Source organism: Chiroxiphia lanceolata, chromosome 9 (genome assembly GCF_009829145.1).
Source record: "Chiroxiphia lanceolata isolate bChiLan1 chromosome 9, bChiLan1.pri, whole genome shotgun sequence".
NCBI lineage: Eukaryota > Metazoa > Chordata > Aves > Passeriformes > Pipridae > Chiroxiphia > Chiroxiphia lanceolata.
The window spans coordinates 23,922,988-23,940,282 of record NC_045645.1 but is presented as its reverse complement, the minus strand read 5'-3'; the positions used below and the strand labels follow the sequence as shown (position 1 = coordinate 23,940,282).

Below are 17,295 nucleotides of genomic sequence, written 5' to 3'. Positions count from 1 at the left end.
CTTTGCTGCTCTGGCAGCTCGGTGTCTGTGAAGTCTGTTTTTAAGTTAATGGGAGATCATCCCAGTGTAGAGATTCCAAGTCTCTCCTCATGTATGGGCATGGGGTTTTACTGGGCTTCAGCCTTTCCAAACAGCCTTTTAGCAATAGGATGGGCTTGATGCTGATTTTAGTTTTGTGGGGAAATGAGACAGGTTGAACACAAGTGATATTGACATTAAGAAGCTGAAAAGATGGAATAAAATTACATCTCTCTGCCGCTTTCTCAAATTACATGTCTGTCTCAAACCTGGCTTGAGTAACTTAGAGGATTCCTTACTCTTGACTTGTTGTTTGTCTTTACTAGGAATGCCATTTCTAAAAGTTCTGCATCAAGATACAACAATTCTGAGCAGTTCTTGTCTATAAAAATGTCACTGATTAAATATCTGGGCAAACTTGAATGTCTGATAAATTTACCTTAACTATGTATGTGTGTGGATTTGTACTGTCCTACCTGAATATGAGCATAGTTTGCCAGGGTAGTTTCCTTTTCATTATCTTATTTATACTTAGTGGTTCTTGAGAGGAAATTTCCAGTAGCTCTACAGTTAATGCTAGTGCACAGATCAAAAAAAATGGGAAATAAAGATCGTCCTTGCAAATGTACCGAAAATAGTTCTGAATGGCTTTAATTGTAGTTGTATTTATTTTTTAAGAGAGAATGCACAAAAGTTGAAACACTGCAGTTAAACACTGCTGTTCCTTCCAGGATGAGGAGTGCGTGCGCCTCGACAAGGAGCGCTTGGCAGCTCGGCTGGAAGGACATAAGGAAGGTATCGTGCAAACGGAGCAGATCAGGTAGGATTGCTTTTTCTTTTTATGGATAATGCGTTAATTCTAGGATGGATAGCAATTCTTGTGCTGTTCACAGGAGCCAGTTTTACTTCTGTCCAACAGCTCTCGGTGGAATTCTTCTTCCCTTAGATACTCTCATTAGTAACGTCTGGGGAGTCAGACCTTCAAACATTTATGATGGAGCAGATTCGAGTCACTTATGGAATCCATAATTAGACCTAACCACATGAAAAATACATATTTTGAATTACTACTTCTTCTCTGTCTCTTGTATAGGCGTACTTCAAAGGAAACTAGAAAAAAAAAGGATGTCATTGTCATACCTGACTTAAGATCAGAAAGTATAAGATCAAAAAAATCAAAAAGTACACATTGTTTTGTATAAACTAATTATTTGGATGCTAGCTTGAGTGTATCACAACTTGTTTTGCAGTTGTGAGGCAGTGCTGCAGTGATGATTACTAAGTGTTGTTTGTAATTACTTTATATTCTCTATTTACTGATTTTTGAAAAGCTGGATGTAAAAGACTGTCCCTTTAAAAAAGTACAAACAAAATTTACAGGCAGTGAGTTTGAACTCCACGCTTGACTCTGTTGTTACTTTATTCAATACCAACACAGAGAATTTCCCTTTCCAATAGCTTAGTTGTAAAGGAGAATACTTCATATCTAGTACTTAAATTAATTTTTTTAATGTATTCTCACAAAAAAAACCCTCTTAACACAAAATTGGGTTTGGACAGTTAGGATTGTGCAATTCAATCCTTTTTATTTCATCCCACCTGAAAAACAATAGGGCTTACTGGCAACCAAATTCTGTTTTTACAATTAAAAGCAAACAGATAAAGATATTGCACTCTTGGACTCAAATGAGCTCCCTCAAACACAGATTAATGTGACAAAGTTACTACCATCTGTTTTTTGTTGGCCTGCCTACTCTAAGAAGTTAACACACATCTTCCAAGTGACCAAGTCCATAGAACAGCACCTCAGCCAAAATTTAGATTAATGCTTTGAAAGGCTCAGAGCAACCAGAGGTTGGTTGACTGGACACAAAATTGTAATCCACTAAAAATAACAGGGAGCTGAAATTCAGGTGATGTTCTAAGTGATAGTGTTAGTCCTGACGCTTTACTTTGGTGTTCTTTACTTTTATATGTTATAGTTTTGATTTTTGGATGGTTTTTATGCTAGTACTTTGTCAGAAGTTTAATTCTCATCCCCAAAACAGCAATGCCAAGCTCATAGTCTTTCACTATATGTAAGGTTACTATTTTGTGGTTTATAGCACAGCCATGAACTTTAGGCAGGATGAAGTTATTTGTTCACAAATTCTTTGAGAAGAATTGTTTGTGTAATTGCTCAGTCTCTACTGTTATTTTTGCTCATTTAGGTCTTTGTCTGAAGCCATGTCAGTGGAAAAAATTGCTGCTATCAAGGCAAAAATCATGGCAAAGAAAAGATCTACTATCAAAACTGATCTAGATGATGACATAACTGCTCTTAAACAGAGAAGTTTTGTTGATGCTGAAGTGGATGTAACCAGAGATATTGTCAGCAGGGAGAGAGTATGGAGGACAAGAACTACAATCTTACAAAGCACAGGCAAGGTAATGCTCTGGATACCAAGCTGGTCTACGATCCCAGTGACAAACTGCATTTTTTAATCTCCTGTATCTGACTTGTTAATCAGAGATGGCTGGGGAGGATTACGCTCAGTGTTCGATGTAAAGGTGGGCTTGGAGTGACAGAGAAGTTTGTTCTTATCACGTTACAGTGAGCCTAAGTTATATCTCAAAATGCTTGCTTCAGCTATTTAAAAGATACCAAATAATCACTTAAGTCCTTTTAAACAAAGCTGGCTTGAGCCCTACAGCTGGGAGGCCTCTATGAAAGTACCTGTGGGTTTGAAAAGGACAAATGTGAGGAGTAGCTGATAGAAGTAGCAACACACGTACATTGAAAGTATATTGTGGAAAACACCAAAGGAATAAGGCAGGAAAATGCTAAAATGAAGAAAACCAGAAAGTGTTATGATGAAAAGGCTTTTGTCTATGTTTTTGTCCCTTCATGCTACTTTAATCCATGGCTTCAGCTGCACTTGGTTATGTGCCATCCAGAACATAGTTGCAAGCACAGCCTGCTCTTTTTGGACAGTTAGGCTTTCTTTACTGCAGAGATACTTGGCACTAAATTTCTCAAGGAAGCAGTAAGTCAAGTTCTAAAAGATTGCAAATGTCTGTTCTCCTGAGGTTATTGTCAAATTGAATCACTTGCCTTTGCTACTTCTTTTAAGTACTGTCACAGGAAAATAATGTTAAGAAGTAAATGAGGTGTCAATTGTAGTTTGTCTGATTTTTAACAGTATTTTACATAGCTCTCAATTTCACTGTATTGTCCCATGGCTTGGTAGAAAAATTCATTCCTGAACTGGGGGGTAATTCCCAGCTACGTGGCAGGTACCTGTGTGCTACATAAAGAGTTAGTGTTGCTTCTTTGGATCTGTGAGATTTGTAGCAACCTTGCTGCTTGATGTTTTAGTCATTGGAAAGGTCTGTACTGAAGGAATCTGGGTAGCTCTTCTTCCTTTTGGGAATCATTCATGGCATTCCTATCTCAACATGTCTTCCAAGTGAAATTTGCCAAGACACTAGAGAAAGAGATGAATGTTTTAGTGTAACATCCTTGTAATAATAGTGAGATGAGCTAGTGATTTTAAGCAAAATATAACCAGGGGAAGAGAGACAAGAAACCAGAGACTCAGTTTGTTCTTGGACTCTAGCATGCAGTTACTTTGAGCAGCCTGCTGAATATGACAGGCATAACAGCAAATCTTTTATTTCGGTTTGTGCAGGATTGCAGGAACATTCTTGGTAGCTTGGACAGAAATCATCGAATGTTAATGTTTATATTTTCGAGCAAGTAGCAGTGAGAGTAAGTAGATGGGGAAACACATGTTACTGAGGGCTGTGATTTATCTCAGAACAGCTCAGGGTTTTTGTTTGTAGGTGGGTTGGGAGGGTTTTTTGGTGCGTGTTGGGGTGTTTTTTTATGTGGGATTTTTTTTCTGCTTTCTTTCTTTTTCTTCTATTTCAAGAACCTTTGTGCAAAACCTTCTCGAAAGTTGTTAAGAAACTCAGATATGGTGTCTCAGGCAGATCATTCCTTCCCTGCTCACCTGTTCATGTAAAGAATTTTGATCAGGAAGGCATGCTACTGCTCTGCAAATGCTGTTTTGACTCTTCTGTATGATACTTGAATTGCCAATGTGCCTGATAATTCTTTTTATTGTAAATTTTCACTGTCTGCTTTGTATGGATTTATCTGCAGTCTCTTGAATCCTCCTAGAATGTTTAAAACCAAAATTGACTTCAGCAGTAGTTTACATACCACACAGTGTGTGCCTTTGCAATATCTGAATTTCTTTGGAATTCCTGCATGAATGGTAACAAAGACTGAGCACTCCTAAATGTGAATTTTCTTTCAAAAAATTGCTTCAGGCCAAAGCACCTCCTCAGCCTCTCTTTTCCACAGAGAAACACTCGTGTGTGTGAGCTTTCCCAGTGTCCTCTGTAGTTAACTGAGATACAGAGATAGCTTAAGATGCAAAAGGGAAACACTAGGAAGATCAGGCCACAGTAAGAAGAGAATCCCTTGAACTAATCAGCTTTCTTGCAGGTTTCCTCTGGTTTTGATGTGTTTGACCAAAGTACTGATTCCCTCAGCAATGTGCTCCTCCAAATTCTATGTAGGTGGCAATAATCTCAAGTATTTACTGTTTCTCCTTTGGGACACACTTCCTGATTCTAAAGTGTGCCTTATAGAACTGTTCCAGGATTTCTTAATAAGTCTCCAGTGATGTAGTGCTCTTTTTTAACATCTTAAAAAGTTCTCATGATACTTGCATTCTGCCCTTTTAGGTGCTGCTTTTATTGATAGCATCTTCATTGTTACATAGCCCCCCTTGCTGAAATCATAGCGATGGATTTTTGCCTGGCTGTGGGGTTTTTTTGTTTGTCACAAGAATGCTGAATTTGAATTCATTGATACTGCTGTTGTAGAATGTTCTTCAGCAGCTGCCTCTCTAAAATGTGTACTATGGACTAAATCAGAGATTTTTTTTTTTTTGTGATTACTTTGGCCCATTGCTCCAGAAAGCCATTACTTATGATAGCTAAAAAATTAATCACTACATCACTTCCCTTCTTGACACTTATCCAACCCACTGAGTAATTGGAATCTCTCCTAATTAGTGTTTTCTTGTTAGGAAGTCTCTGTCCTGTCCTTTTCATATTGGCAATACAGCCCTAATGCTCATGGTCTAGGACAGGGTGTCACCCATTTATTGTCATTCAGTGGCTGTCCTTCACAATTTATTTGACTCTTAGGGTTTCTATAATGCATCACACAGCTCATTTATCTGTCTGACCCCCTTGATTACCCTCTTTTGATCAGATGTTGCATTGATTTTACTGATTTTTGTGAGGTTCCTATTGTTTGTAAAATCAGACATGTCAGTTCACTTATCCTCTTCTGTTTTTAAGATTACTAGGATGTGCAGTTTGTCTCCTTGCTTATTTTTATGTTGTTGACTTAGAACGTCTTTTGAGGTATTTTTCTATAGTTTTCTGTATGATTCTTATGCAGTTCTACCTTCTTTTGAAAATACAGTGTTTGATTTAATTGCTAGTGGATGAGTCATCCTGCACTGCCTGTTTTAAGTATCTGTTGGCTCTCCTCAAGTCTGTAGTGTAGTCTTCTTGATTTTTATGAAAAATAGGACATTTTTATGTAATCATTCTTTAGAGCCACTTTGCATTTGTTTAGACTAAGGATTTTTTTCCCTCTCGTAGCTTAATTTTAGACCTGTTCGAGAGTGTATGTTGTTTAAAGCAATTTAATTTCAGGTTTGGCTGAAGGCTTACAACACAATATCGCTGTTTTGGTGAGTCCATGGACAGTCTAACCAACTGAAAATGTAGTCAGATTTCAAAAGCAATAAAAGTACTTCATGCTAGAGCTGCTTCTGACTTCATTTATCATTCTTTTAACAGCCAAAAATGTTGGGGGCTTAAAATTCATCTCATCTGTTTGTCCTCACTCTTCATGCAGCTCAGTTCTCATTCTTAACCTTCACAAACACACACAAAAGTCAGAATGAGGGAATTGCTGCCTTCAGACCCAATACAGTATCTGCTGTGGGAGAGGAACAGTACAGGGGTAAGGAGAGAAGTTTAAAGGAGAAAAAGTGAAAATTGTTTAATCTGTACATTGATATTTAAACAAAGTGTTGTAAGTGTCTCACTGGTTTTTCTAGTGATGGGTTTTGTATGAAGCAGACACAATAACTTCAGCTGCTTAATCATGAATGAGTTCTTGGTCATGGCATTGACTATGGCACTTGCTTCTGGAGAACAGTTTAGGTTCACCATATTTTTATGTATGTTAGATCAGTTTGAACTGAGATATTGTCTGGTGAATATACGTCAGAATTAGTGTTGACACTTTCTAAACTGCAAATATTAGGGGAAAACACTAACAAAACATTTCAAATTTTGTTATTGAGAGAACCTTTGTATACAAAGTTACGTATCTTCTCAGGTAGCTACAGTTTTGAATCCATACATAGAATATTTACCATCATAAGTGTTTGGAATATGTCATGGTTTGAGATACCCCAAAATGTTAAGTTTTGCATTACTGCTCTGCACAGGTTTCAGTCCTGTTGTGCAGGTCTTTTTAAATAAATATCTGGCTGTTTTGTAAAACAAACCATTGAACACCTCGAAAAAGCCCCTGTGTCTGTACTGAAGTTGATTCCTTCCTTTCACATCCTTCCTCTGGCTTTCCTTCCCGAACAATCCTTTAGTGTTAATAATCTTTTGTAGCAGGCTACAGCAATCTTTTCTGAAGGAAAAATGTCCTCATTGCATCTCTGCTGTAAATGTATTTAGCACTTGAATGCTCCCTGTGGGAACACATTAAAGTAGACTGAGCAGGAGTTTCAGCACTCACAGGTGTATTTGGAGAGTGTGGTTTTGTTGGTGACTGCTGATGTAGTTGATTTATATTTAGTTATTTATTTTTAATCTCCTAAATTGCTCAGAAATATCTCTTAGATAAGCAGCATGGTGACTGGGTGGGCTGTGTTAAACATGTTCTGCTTGTGTGTAGAGAAATCTTAAAGCTGGAATCTTGGAAATGCACTAATACTGGCCTTGTGAATTTATAACTTTTTGAAACTAACTGTTGTTCTCATATGAATAGTGAGCACTGACCATTTCAGATGTTCTTTAAAAAAAAAAAAATATCTTCCATCCTTTTCTTTGTAGAATGTGGTGGTTTGACCTTGGCTGGATGGATGACAGGTGCTCCCCAAGCCGCTCCCCTCCTCAGCAGGACGGCTGGGAGAAAATAAAATGGAAAAAAACGTGTGGGTCAAGATAAAGGCAGTTTAATAAAAGCAAAAGCTGTGTGTGGAAGCAAAGGAAGACAAAAGATTTATTCTCTGCTTCCCATCAGCAGGTGATCTCTAGCCACTTCCTGGGAAGCAGGGCTTGAGTACACCTAGGAGTTGCTCCAGAAGGCAAATATGGTAATAAGAATTGCCTCTCCTCCCCCTTTCCCTTAGCTCCTATTGCCGAGCAGATGTCATATGGTAAGGAATATCCCTTGGGTCAGTTTGGGTCAGCTGTCCTGGCTGTCTGCCCTCCCAAGATCTTGCCCACCCTCAGCCTGCTGGTGAGGAGGAAATGCTGGAGAGCCAGCCTTGGTGCTGTGCCAGCACTGCTCAGCAGTAGCCAAAACAGTGGGGTGTTATCAAATGTTATCAACACCTTTCTGGCTATCAGTGCACAGCGCAGCACTACGAGGGCTGCAAAGAGAGAATTAACTCCATCTCAGCCAGACCCAATACACGGGAATGTGCTACAGATTATTGCTAAAACTTGAAATTTTGGCTAGCACTCTTCAGTCATATTTTCTTACAGTTGCAAGTCTACTGGAATTACCTTTGCTTAAGTGAACTCTGACCCCACGCCCAGGAGAAATAACATAATCCATCTTGTCAAACATGTGGGAAGGCTAAAGGTTGTACCACATAACCTTGCTGCGGCTCTTGAGCTGCAAAGCCGGAGCAAGGGCTACACACACTTCATGTAGGTGTGTCCAGGCACACACACATTTGTATATCTGTGAGCAGCAGCTGCCTGGGGCTGGGCCAGCTGCTGGTTTGGTGGATTTCTCAGCTTTTAATGTTTCTGTAAAACCTTTCCCTGCTGTCTTCCTTGAGCTTTGTGTCTTTTGAAGGCATTGCAAGGCACTAGGAGTCTAGAGTGACCTGTATGGCATTTTAACATTATTGCCTGCCTGGATAGGTTCTAGGGAAAAGCACTGAAATGGAACTATATAAGTTGGCCATGAAAAATTGGAATTTGAGGTAAATATTTTTCTAATGGAGTTAGCTGTGTATAAAATCAAAGAAGGATTGGATGTGGGTTCCTTATGCAAGTATCTGTTTATAATGGAAAAACTGTTGACTCTGATCCCATACCAAGTTCTATGTGAAGCTCAGTCCCTCTAGTTTCATAACCTTTGCATCATGAAATTGTATCTTTTTGTTAGTGTAAGATTGTTCCTTTAAGTGCATATTACTTGCTAGGTCAAGGTTGAAATATTGAAGCAATGATCTGGTTTATTTTTTGCTGTTGCTTCTCTGATGCAGAGTGGCAAAGTCGATTCTCTCACAGTCTGGGTAACTAAACTTTCCCTGCTTAATATTTACAAAAAGTTTAAGACAATATTCTGAATTACAGCTTTTTTAAATGTAAAAATTGTTCTTCTTCCTTTCTAGTAAAGTAAGCCTGCATAAAATAAAATATTTTCCTGGCTTAATCCTTATATTTTTGTATTCTCTGTTGTGAAAGACTTAGACTAGACTATCCAGCACATTTCCTTAAGTTTTGTTTTGAAAGCGTGGGAATCTTATTTGTATAAGAAGCAATTTGATTAAATAAACAACTTTGCTTTTTAACCCTTCACAATTTTTCAGATTTTATATCTCTAATTATTGCAGCCCTGTTGTAATCTATACTTTTCTTTGGAAAAAGTTACTTGATGCCCAGTGTATCCTTATCCATTAAAAAAGGCATTAATACAGAAGGGAATAGCCTCAGCTCTAACTTAATTTCATAGATCGTGACTATGAGTTTTACATATTAAATTCTATAATCTTGATTTCTATTTCCCCACTGTCCCACCCTCAACCTCTGAGTATGTTTGTGTGTGTGGTGATGAGAGGTCCAGAACTGAGTAGGATGATTGGAGTTTATAGTTGAGCTGGCTGGAGGGATTAGCACTTTACTGGTATGTGGCATTTACCTTGGATGTAACCCACAATTGCAGTTTTATCTGATACAGTGTCTTGCTCTGAACCGTTCCAGGATGTTATTTTCTTTATTTCTTTGCATAATTATTAAACAGCAGAACCTTCCATTTTTCCCCATATGAATCTCATCTTTGTGGTGGTCATATTTTTTCATTTTGTGTTGTCACCTGGAATATACTACAGCTGCAGTTAGTATTTGCAGACTTTACTTTTTAAATTGATGTATTTTCTTTGTAGGCCTGATCCTTTTAACAGTAACTATCATATTTGAAGTAAATGTAGTCAGAAATCACTTTTTCAGTTATTTTCAGTTTTCGTATTTTTGTCCTTTTGAGCATTCTTACTACTGAAGTCACCTGTGAGGAGATTAGTACTACAGTTATAATCACAGTTTCAGTAAATTCTTTATATGATCTTGTACCTGGAAAAGATATTTAAATTAAACAATTTGATAGCAAGACTAATATAATATTTTTATCATTTTTGACAGCTAAAAGGTCTGAGTAGAATTTTGGATATTTTAAAAGCAATCATTTGATCGTAAAAGCATCTTTATGTATGGACTCTAGGTGGCAGAATTGTTCCATGTTCCTGAAATTCTCAACAGTGGTGAATTTAATAGCACAGTTGAAAAACAGAAGGTGTGCCAGGCTAATAAGAATTAGTGTTTCATTAGTGCCTTCAAGTGGAACAGGTGGATGGTTTTCGAATGGTTACACACAAGTGTCATGGTATGGCTTGAGTTCCCAAACCCCACTTTACCCAGCATCAACTTACTTAGTAAAACTGGGCAGACAGGTTTATTGCTGCTAGGCACTGGTGCAGACATTTTGAATATATCACTTAAGGAAAGATGGGCCAGATTATAAAAATTGTATTTATATTGAGCAATAATAAATCTTGTTTTGTATATAGGTACCTCGGATTTGACAGAAAAATCTGTAAAATGAAGCATTATGTTTCTGAAAGAAAATTAAGGTCATCTGTAAAGTAACTTCACCATCCTTAAGCACTACTGCTACAATTATTAAAAAACCCACATATTTCCATATGCTGCATTCATAGGAGAAATAAACTAGGATTATGTATGATGGGGATTGGGAGTTTTGAGTAGATTTTATGCTGTGCTGTATCTCCAGGCTATTACAGTGTTGCTGCTCCTTCACACTTCTGAATTAACCTTTCTGCTATTTCAAATTAAATATTTCAGTTGCCTTTCATTAATACCCTTGCTCTAAAAATTTAGTGAAGATAACATGGAACAAGTGAGAATTGGAACTTTTTACTGAAAACATAGTCCACAAATACACAGGGCTAATCTCTATGTTTTGAGCTTGCTGCAGTAGACTGTCGTGATACTTCAGTTAACTTTTTGACTGGAACACAAAGAAATGCCCAGAGGAACTTTTGTGAAAGGGAGTGTTTGATTTTTTTGTATTTTTTTCCACCAGCAGTTAGTAACAAGTTTACTGATGCAGCTGAGCATCTTGTGCATTTGACATGTTCTTCAAATGAAAGCAAATAAGGGGAATGGGAGGGTTGCATGTGTATGTCATTCAAACAGGAAGACTTCCTTCAGCATTCCTGTGTAATTCAGGATCCTGTTTCCAGCTGTGTTATCTGAAGGATTCTTGTATAAGGTGAGGAAAGATGCTGGGTCAGAAATGATGGAAATTTTTATGATCTGAATAAGCACAGTGCAGAGAATACTAATAGTTCACACCAACATTCTACCAATATATTTTCAGGGTTGCAGTCGTTTGGGACTGTCCCTGAATATCAGTCTTGCATATGTTCAACCTTTGATTCTGAGGGCAACCTAGCACACAATGTAAAATGCAGTGCTTTAGCACCACCTCTGAATTAGAAGAACAAGGAGGAGAGAAGATCAACTTCAGTGTTGGTGAACAGTTTGCAAATTGAAGATGTATATATTCTGAGGCATAGGAGAGTGATGCCTGAAGTGATTTTTTTACTTTTTGATTTAAACTCCAGATTTAAATGTGTTTTAAATTTAGATGTGCAAAATATTTTCCTCTAAATATACAGTTCATCATTTCGTGTTCCTTATGAACAGTTTTTTAATTTCTGCTGTACTTTTATGAGACCATCTGAATGCTGTTTCCATTTCTTATGCCATGCGGTACATAGGAATTACTGAAAATGTGTGATGGGAATATTGCCTTTCTGGTACAGCATCATGCCTTCCAGTCTGTCAGTGGCTGCAAAGGATTTAGCAGTATGTCTGAGCATATCAAGCAAATGTGTAGAGAAGTGTGGTAGGGCCTCAAATCTTCCTTCTCTAGCCCTACTGTAATTTGGACAATGTTTATAGCATTCTGGAGCTCTTGATCTTCCTGGGATGCATGCCCAACAAGAAATCCTTATTGTCAGCTCAAATAAGAGTTTATTTGAGGTTTTATGGCTCCTCTCTCTCTGCAGTGAAATACCAGAATGTAAATCTGATTAAAAATTGGTTACAATTTAGCTATAGGAAAGTTTGAAGCCCTATAAGCCATATTGTGTAAAAGCGTATATGCTTCTAGTTTTAGATTTAAACTTTTATTTTTGTTCAGATGATTGAGATGAAATATTCTTTTCTTCAGTTTTTTTGCCAAGAATTGTTTTCTATGAAGCTGAAATAAATATTTATCCTTGATGATCATTATTAGAAAAAGATTATTTGTTTTTACTAGCATGATGTAGTGAGTTTAGTAACTAGAAGTCTTTGTAAATGAGCTTTGGGGTTATGGATAGTAACAGAAATTAAAGATAAGTTGCAGAATGAAGATCTCAATTTTTTTAGAATAAACCCTGATATATTTACATGGAAATATTTTTATTACAAAAGAAATCTGGTTAGTGATGAGACTTCATTAAACCTTCCTCGGCAGATCAGGCTGAGCTCGCTGGCTCTGGTATTTCTCTGCAAACAGCCTGGTGTTAAATTAACACCAGTGATAGTAACTTGACTTGGTATATGTTAGTCACTATGTTGGCAAGGGATAGAGCATCTGTGCCAGTAAATATTGAGAATTTACATGCTGTTGCAGGTTTTCCTAAAGAACCTGTGACTCCCTTTCCGTCAGATGATGGGCTGTTTATCTGACTGTAGCTGCTGTTCCTGATTGGCATCTGGTTACCAATTTACATCTAGTGCGTGAGTCGGCCTTCTACAGAAAATCTGGTATGATAGGGATTGACTTAAGGCAGTAGCAAAGGCCTGATTTGGTAGCTGCTTAAACATTTTATCTCCTTTGCAATGTGATGAATTATTATTAGGTGTAGACATTGAATTGACAGAGAGCTTTCATGGCAGTACCAGTGCTCTCGTTGGCAAACGATAAAAATGGATGGAATTATCGTTTTACATACTAATGATTTTGTTAAGGATGGTTTTTAAAGCATTTTCAGGTTTTCTTAAGACAGTGCAGAGAAACAAACACTTGGGTGGGTTTTGGTTTTTTTATGTTCTGTGGGTTTCTTTCCTTCTTTTCTGCTCTGTCCCCCAGATCAGAAGTTTTTGGTAATGAAAATGTATTATTAAGCTTAACTAAATCTAGGGCAGAAGCTGAGGGATGTTCATATTCTGATCTCTGAAGGTATAAACAAGGAAAACTTAGCAGTCTTGCAACTGTGTGGGGCTTTGCAAATCAGTTGGTACCTGCAGTGGACATCCTGCTCAATCTTTTTTCTGTCATATTAATGTAATCCCACATCCCTGACCATGCCAGTGAACAGCGAGAAGATGATGTTCGTTCGACTGCTTGTTAAAACACTGCTGGTTTTTTCCCCTTCCAAACAGACATTAGTTGTGGCCTTGGGGGACTTGCGTTTTCATGCTGTGTAAAAAAAGACATCAGCAGGAACCTTTTCTAATTCCATGCTTATTAGTGACTTGTTTTCAGCAGATGGACGAAAATCCTGGGGTTTTTTTTTACCTGAAATAATTTAAAATTTGGTCCAGGATGTGCCATTTCAGAATATTAAAATCTCAGATGCTGAAAGGCCTTTTGAAAAATTCATCATTTGAAATTTAAACTCACTTTTAGACTATGTTAACTGTAGGTTTTGTGAATGAAATACGGATATGAAAGCTGGTTGTAGCTCCCTTGCGACTGGAAGAAGTTTGGCTTTTGGGTTGACAATCACTCTTAGAAAATTCCTTCTCTCGTTAATTAGTTCCTCCTTGTGCATTTGAGAAGATGGAGTAGCTAATTTTTTCCTAGAGACTGTATGGGATTAAGCACAGCAATAACAAGAATTGTGATGGATATGCTGCACAGTCCACACTCTGGGATAAATCTCTGAATTTCCAGTAAAAGCGTGTAGTTTAGACTTATTTTCTGAAGAATGGAGCTGATTTTGAGTATCTTCCTATCATTGATATGTGCATGGCTTGCAGCTCTTCAAAGTTGGGGGTTTTTTTCCCCAGGATTTTTCAGACTGAAAAAAACTTCAAATACAGTTTTGTGTGAGTTCTTTCAGACTTTGTCAAAAGAGCTGGGTTTGCTCAGGGAATGGCTTTGCCTTTATAAGTCACTTCTGGTGGTCTTCCAGTTCCTGCCTTGCTGACTTGGAATGGATTGGCAACATGCTGACTGAGGTCAAGTGAACAGGCTTAGAGAAGCTTTGCAGTACAACTCCCTCTAAATGATTTCTATGAAATTCGCTCCAGAAGTCTTTGTTTTGTAATTCCTGTGTTTGTTTCATAAGGCTGGTGGTATTAACACCACTTCATTGTTACTATACAGTACTCTGGAAGAGCGTAAGCATTTATGAATACTTTATCTTGTAATGCACAAGTAAAAATAGAAAAAAAAAAAAAGCTGTTTTCCTTAATTGATAAAAGGTTTCTTTTACTGATGAACCGTGACTGAAAATTGACATTAGTGACAGACATTGTGTACACCTAATCCTATAGCTTAAAATGCCTATTGAGTGGTAATAAAAGCATATACCTTTCAGAAGTTAAATTAGCACTTGCATTTTTGGGTAGAATAAAGCAACTCTACTAATATTATCAAGAGGAATATGTTTTAAAAACCTTGTTATCTTTTGTTCATTTGTGCCTCAGTGACTTGATTATCTGACAAAACTGCATGAAGCTGTTGGAATTACCTTGTATCACTCTTGAATCGAGGACTTGGGAATGCGATTTCCGTACTCACTTCAGTTTAACATGAAAAACTCTACTGCTTAAATTACTTGGTGCCAATTGAAGTCATAATTCAAGATAAATGTTAAAAGAACTGCACCACAATGTGATGGTGTCATGCCTGTGAACCATTAACAACCAGTTGAAGCATGTTCTGCTCTACTCAGGAGCCTTGCTGGAAGAGCAGGAGGTGGCTGTATGGCTGTCTTGCCTCAGTTGTTCCAGGACCAGGGAGGGCCTCCCCAGGGTCCTAAGGAGTCTTCCCTGAGAGTAGCTGCACGTCCTTGGGTGGAGGAAACTTTCTTGTAGCACAGGGTCGGGCCGAGGGACGGGCTGTGCCCAAGGCACTCTGTCAGGAGGCCAAGGCTCTCATTAGTGGATTCATACCTGGGCCTCAGAGATGAGATTTGTCCTGAAAATCTTGAGTGAACGTTCTTCCTTCTTGCTTCAGCATGAAGATTTCCAAAGGGAGTGTAAGGGCACAGTAGGGAAGAGGGGAGAAGGAGATGTCAAGTGCTTTGTGAAGAATTTGGTTTACCTTGTGGTGTAATGAGGCTGGTTAGATTTAGCCAGGGGATAGCAATGATGCCTTAAAACTGTGTTAATGCTTGGATCCTCTCACACAGGACTAATCAGAAAACATCTATTTAGAAAATTGGTGGACTAGTTTTGGTTTTTTCGTGAAACATAATGGTATGTTCTACTAGTGTTGCTATTCTGTGAAATGTGGATGGTCAGGAAGGTTCACGAGTATCTGACATGTTTTTCAGAACTTTGCCAAGAATATTTTTGCGATTCTTCAATCAGTTAAAGCCAGAGAAGAAGGCCGAGCACCTGAGCAAAGACCTGCACCCAACACAGCACCAACGGTAAGAGCAGTGCTTTGATGAACGGGGGGGCTGTGACACTAAAAGTGAGAGTACAATGTCTTCTCATTATTAGATACTCAGTTTGTTTGGGTTTATTTCCAGTGAATGCGCATTTTTCAAGCATGACTTCATAGTTATTCTTTGACTTAAGTCGCATTTATTGGTATTTGAAGAGTTGAATCTATGAGTTTAATTTCTTCAATATGCTCTTGTTACTGAGAGATTACACTGCTAGTGCCAGCTTCTGCAGCTATCAAACACTAGTGACATCCTGCGTGATGTGCAAAAAATGTATTAGATGAGAGCACTGCCATTTCAAACGAAATGTTTTGCTGCTTTTCTGACAGATAGGGTAGCAAATGTTTAAGAATCTGGAACATGACTCATGAGTGGGAACAGCTCAAACCAGCTTTCTTTTGCCTGTAATAAATCAGGAGGACAGACTTAGAGCTTTGTTGTTTAAGTCTATCTAGGTATTAGACAGGATTTGTTTAGTATTGCAGTGTTTACTATTGTGTTCTGTTAAACCTAATATATTCTTGAACTCAGTGGCTGTCTGTTCGAAAAGCTGTTTAATCATACTTGGTTTTGTTTTTGCTGCTACTGCATTTAACAAACAACTAAATTCCAACATTTAAATATTTGCTTTGTGTTGAATTTCTTAAGTGGTGCATGGCATTATTCAAATGTCCCATTCAGAATAGTTGTGAATATGTAACTAAGCTCTCCACAAAAAAGACTGAATTGGTATAGAGTGTGCCTCCAGATTGGCGCTTTTTAAAACTTTTTTCCACAGAACGCCTTTTTTCCTCAAAATTTGTTTTTATTTATTTTATTTAGCAAAACTTTAGCTTAATCAAGCTGAAATGGAAAATTTTGTGTGGCTGAAGCCTTAATCATGAATTGTTGGTTGATTCCCCGCCCCCCCCCCCCCCCAATTCTTTAAGTATAACAAAAACTCAGTGATTTCATTAAACTTACAGATTTTAGCTAATGTAGTTTATTACTGCTACTTTAGTTTTGCTTCAGGTTGTTCTCATTGCATTCAGTACGTGCTTCTAAACTGTGTTTCTGTAAGATTGTAAGTGGATGCTGAAGGGAAACATCAGAAGTTTTGAAATGCATTGAAACACCTACAAAAGTGAACTGATTTTATACAATCAAGTAGTTCTAAGTAGTACTTTATGAAGTTCACAAACCATCAAATACCTTTTAGTGTGTTTTACAAATCTTATTTAATCTATTTTAGGATCCCACTTTACGAAATAAACAACCTATTCCGGCTGCCTACAACAGATATGATCAGGAAAGATTTAAAGGCAAAGAGGGTAAGTTGATTGCAATGCTTCTTTCAGGAAAAAAAACAAGAGAACCAAAAATGACGAGTCATGAAGTTCAGGTTAGGGGATTTTTCTCTGCTTTGCAAACCTCAAAAAAGACAAAAACCAGCTCTAACTAGGCCTAAAGGTAGTTTTTTCAAGTATTAAAGTCTATAAGTGTTATTTATTAGAAATTATTTCTACATGTGAATACATCTATGTTTATGGGGGTGGTTTTTTGTGTATGAAACTACTATGGAAAACTTGGTCATATATTCTATTATATCATCTTGAAGTCCTTGGCCCTGTTGGCCTCGGTGTACTTATATTTCAGTGCAGTGATTTTACTTACTATTTACTGCTCATTGACAATTGCATGGCAGGATGGAGAAAAAAAGCCAAAGCAGGATGTTTGCTAGCTTTTTCAGTATTGAAAAATAATCTAAACTAACTTCCATGAAGAGTTAATTGTTATAATAAAAGCCAAGGGAATTTGGGAAAGAAAGGAACAAAAAAATATAAAACCAAACCAACCCTTCCATGAATAATTTTACTAGTATTTATTCAGTTTGCTTCTGTTAATAATTTAAGTCTTCAAAACTCATGTATTTGCCAAGTAGTTTCCCTTTTGCTAACATTTCCTATTAAGAGTTAAAAATAGTAAATATCTAAACCGGACAGCATGAAATAAAAGGCAGAGAAAGAAATTAATGTGCAAGTGTAACAGT

The 17,295-nt window shown here is 37.5% G+C and overlaps 1 protein-coding gene across 1 annotated transcript in view; it reads left to right on the top strand.

Moving 5' to 3' along the window:
- Positions 1 to 17,295, top strand: part of CDC73 (cell division cycle 73) — a 105,711-nt gene that overhangs the window by 8,881 nt on the left and 79,535 nt on the right. Inside the window, exons 6-9 of the mRNA XM_032696249.1 lie at positions 750 to 838; positions 2,229 to 2,445; positions 15,150 to 15,248; positions 16,498 to 16,576. Of these exons, the coding sequence (XP_032552140.1) occupies positions 750 to 838; positions 2,229 to 2,445; positions 15,150 to 15,248; positions 16,498 to 16,576 (484 nt within the window). The remainder of the gene's footprint in view (positions 1 to 749; positions 839 to 2,228; positions 2,446 to 15,149; positions 15,249 to 16,497; positions 16,577 to 17,295) is intronic.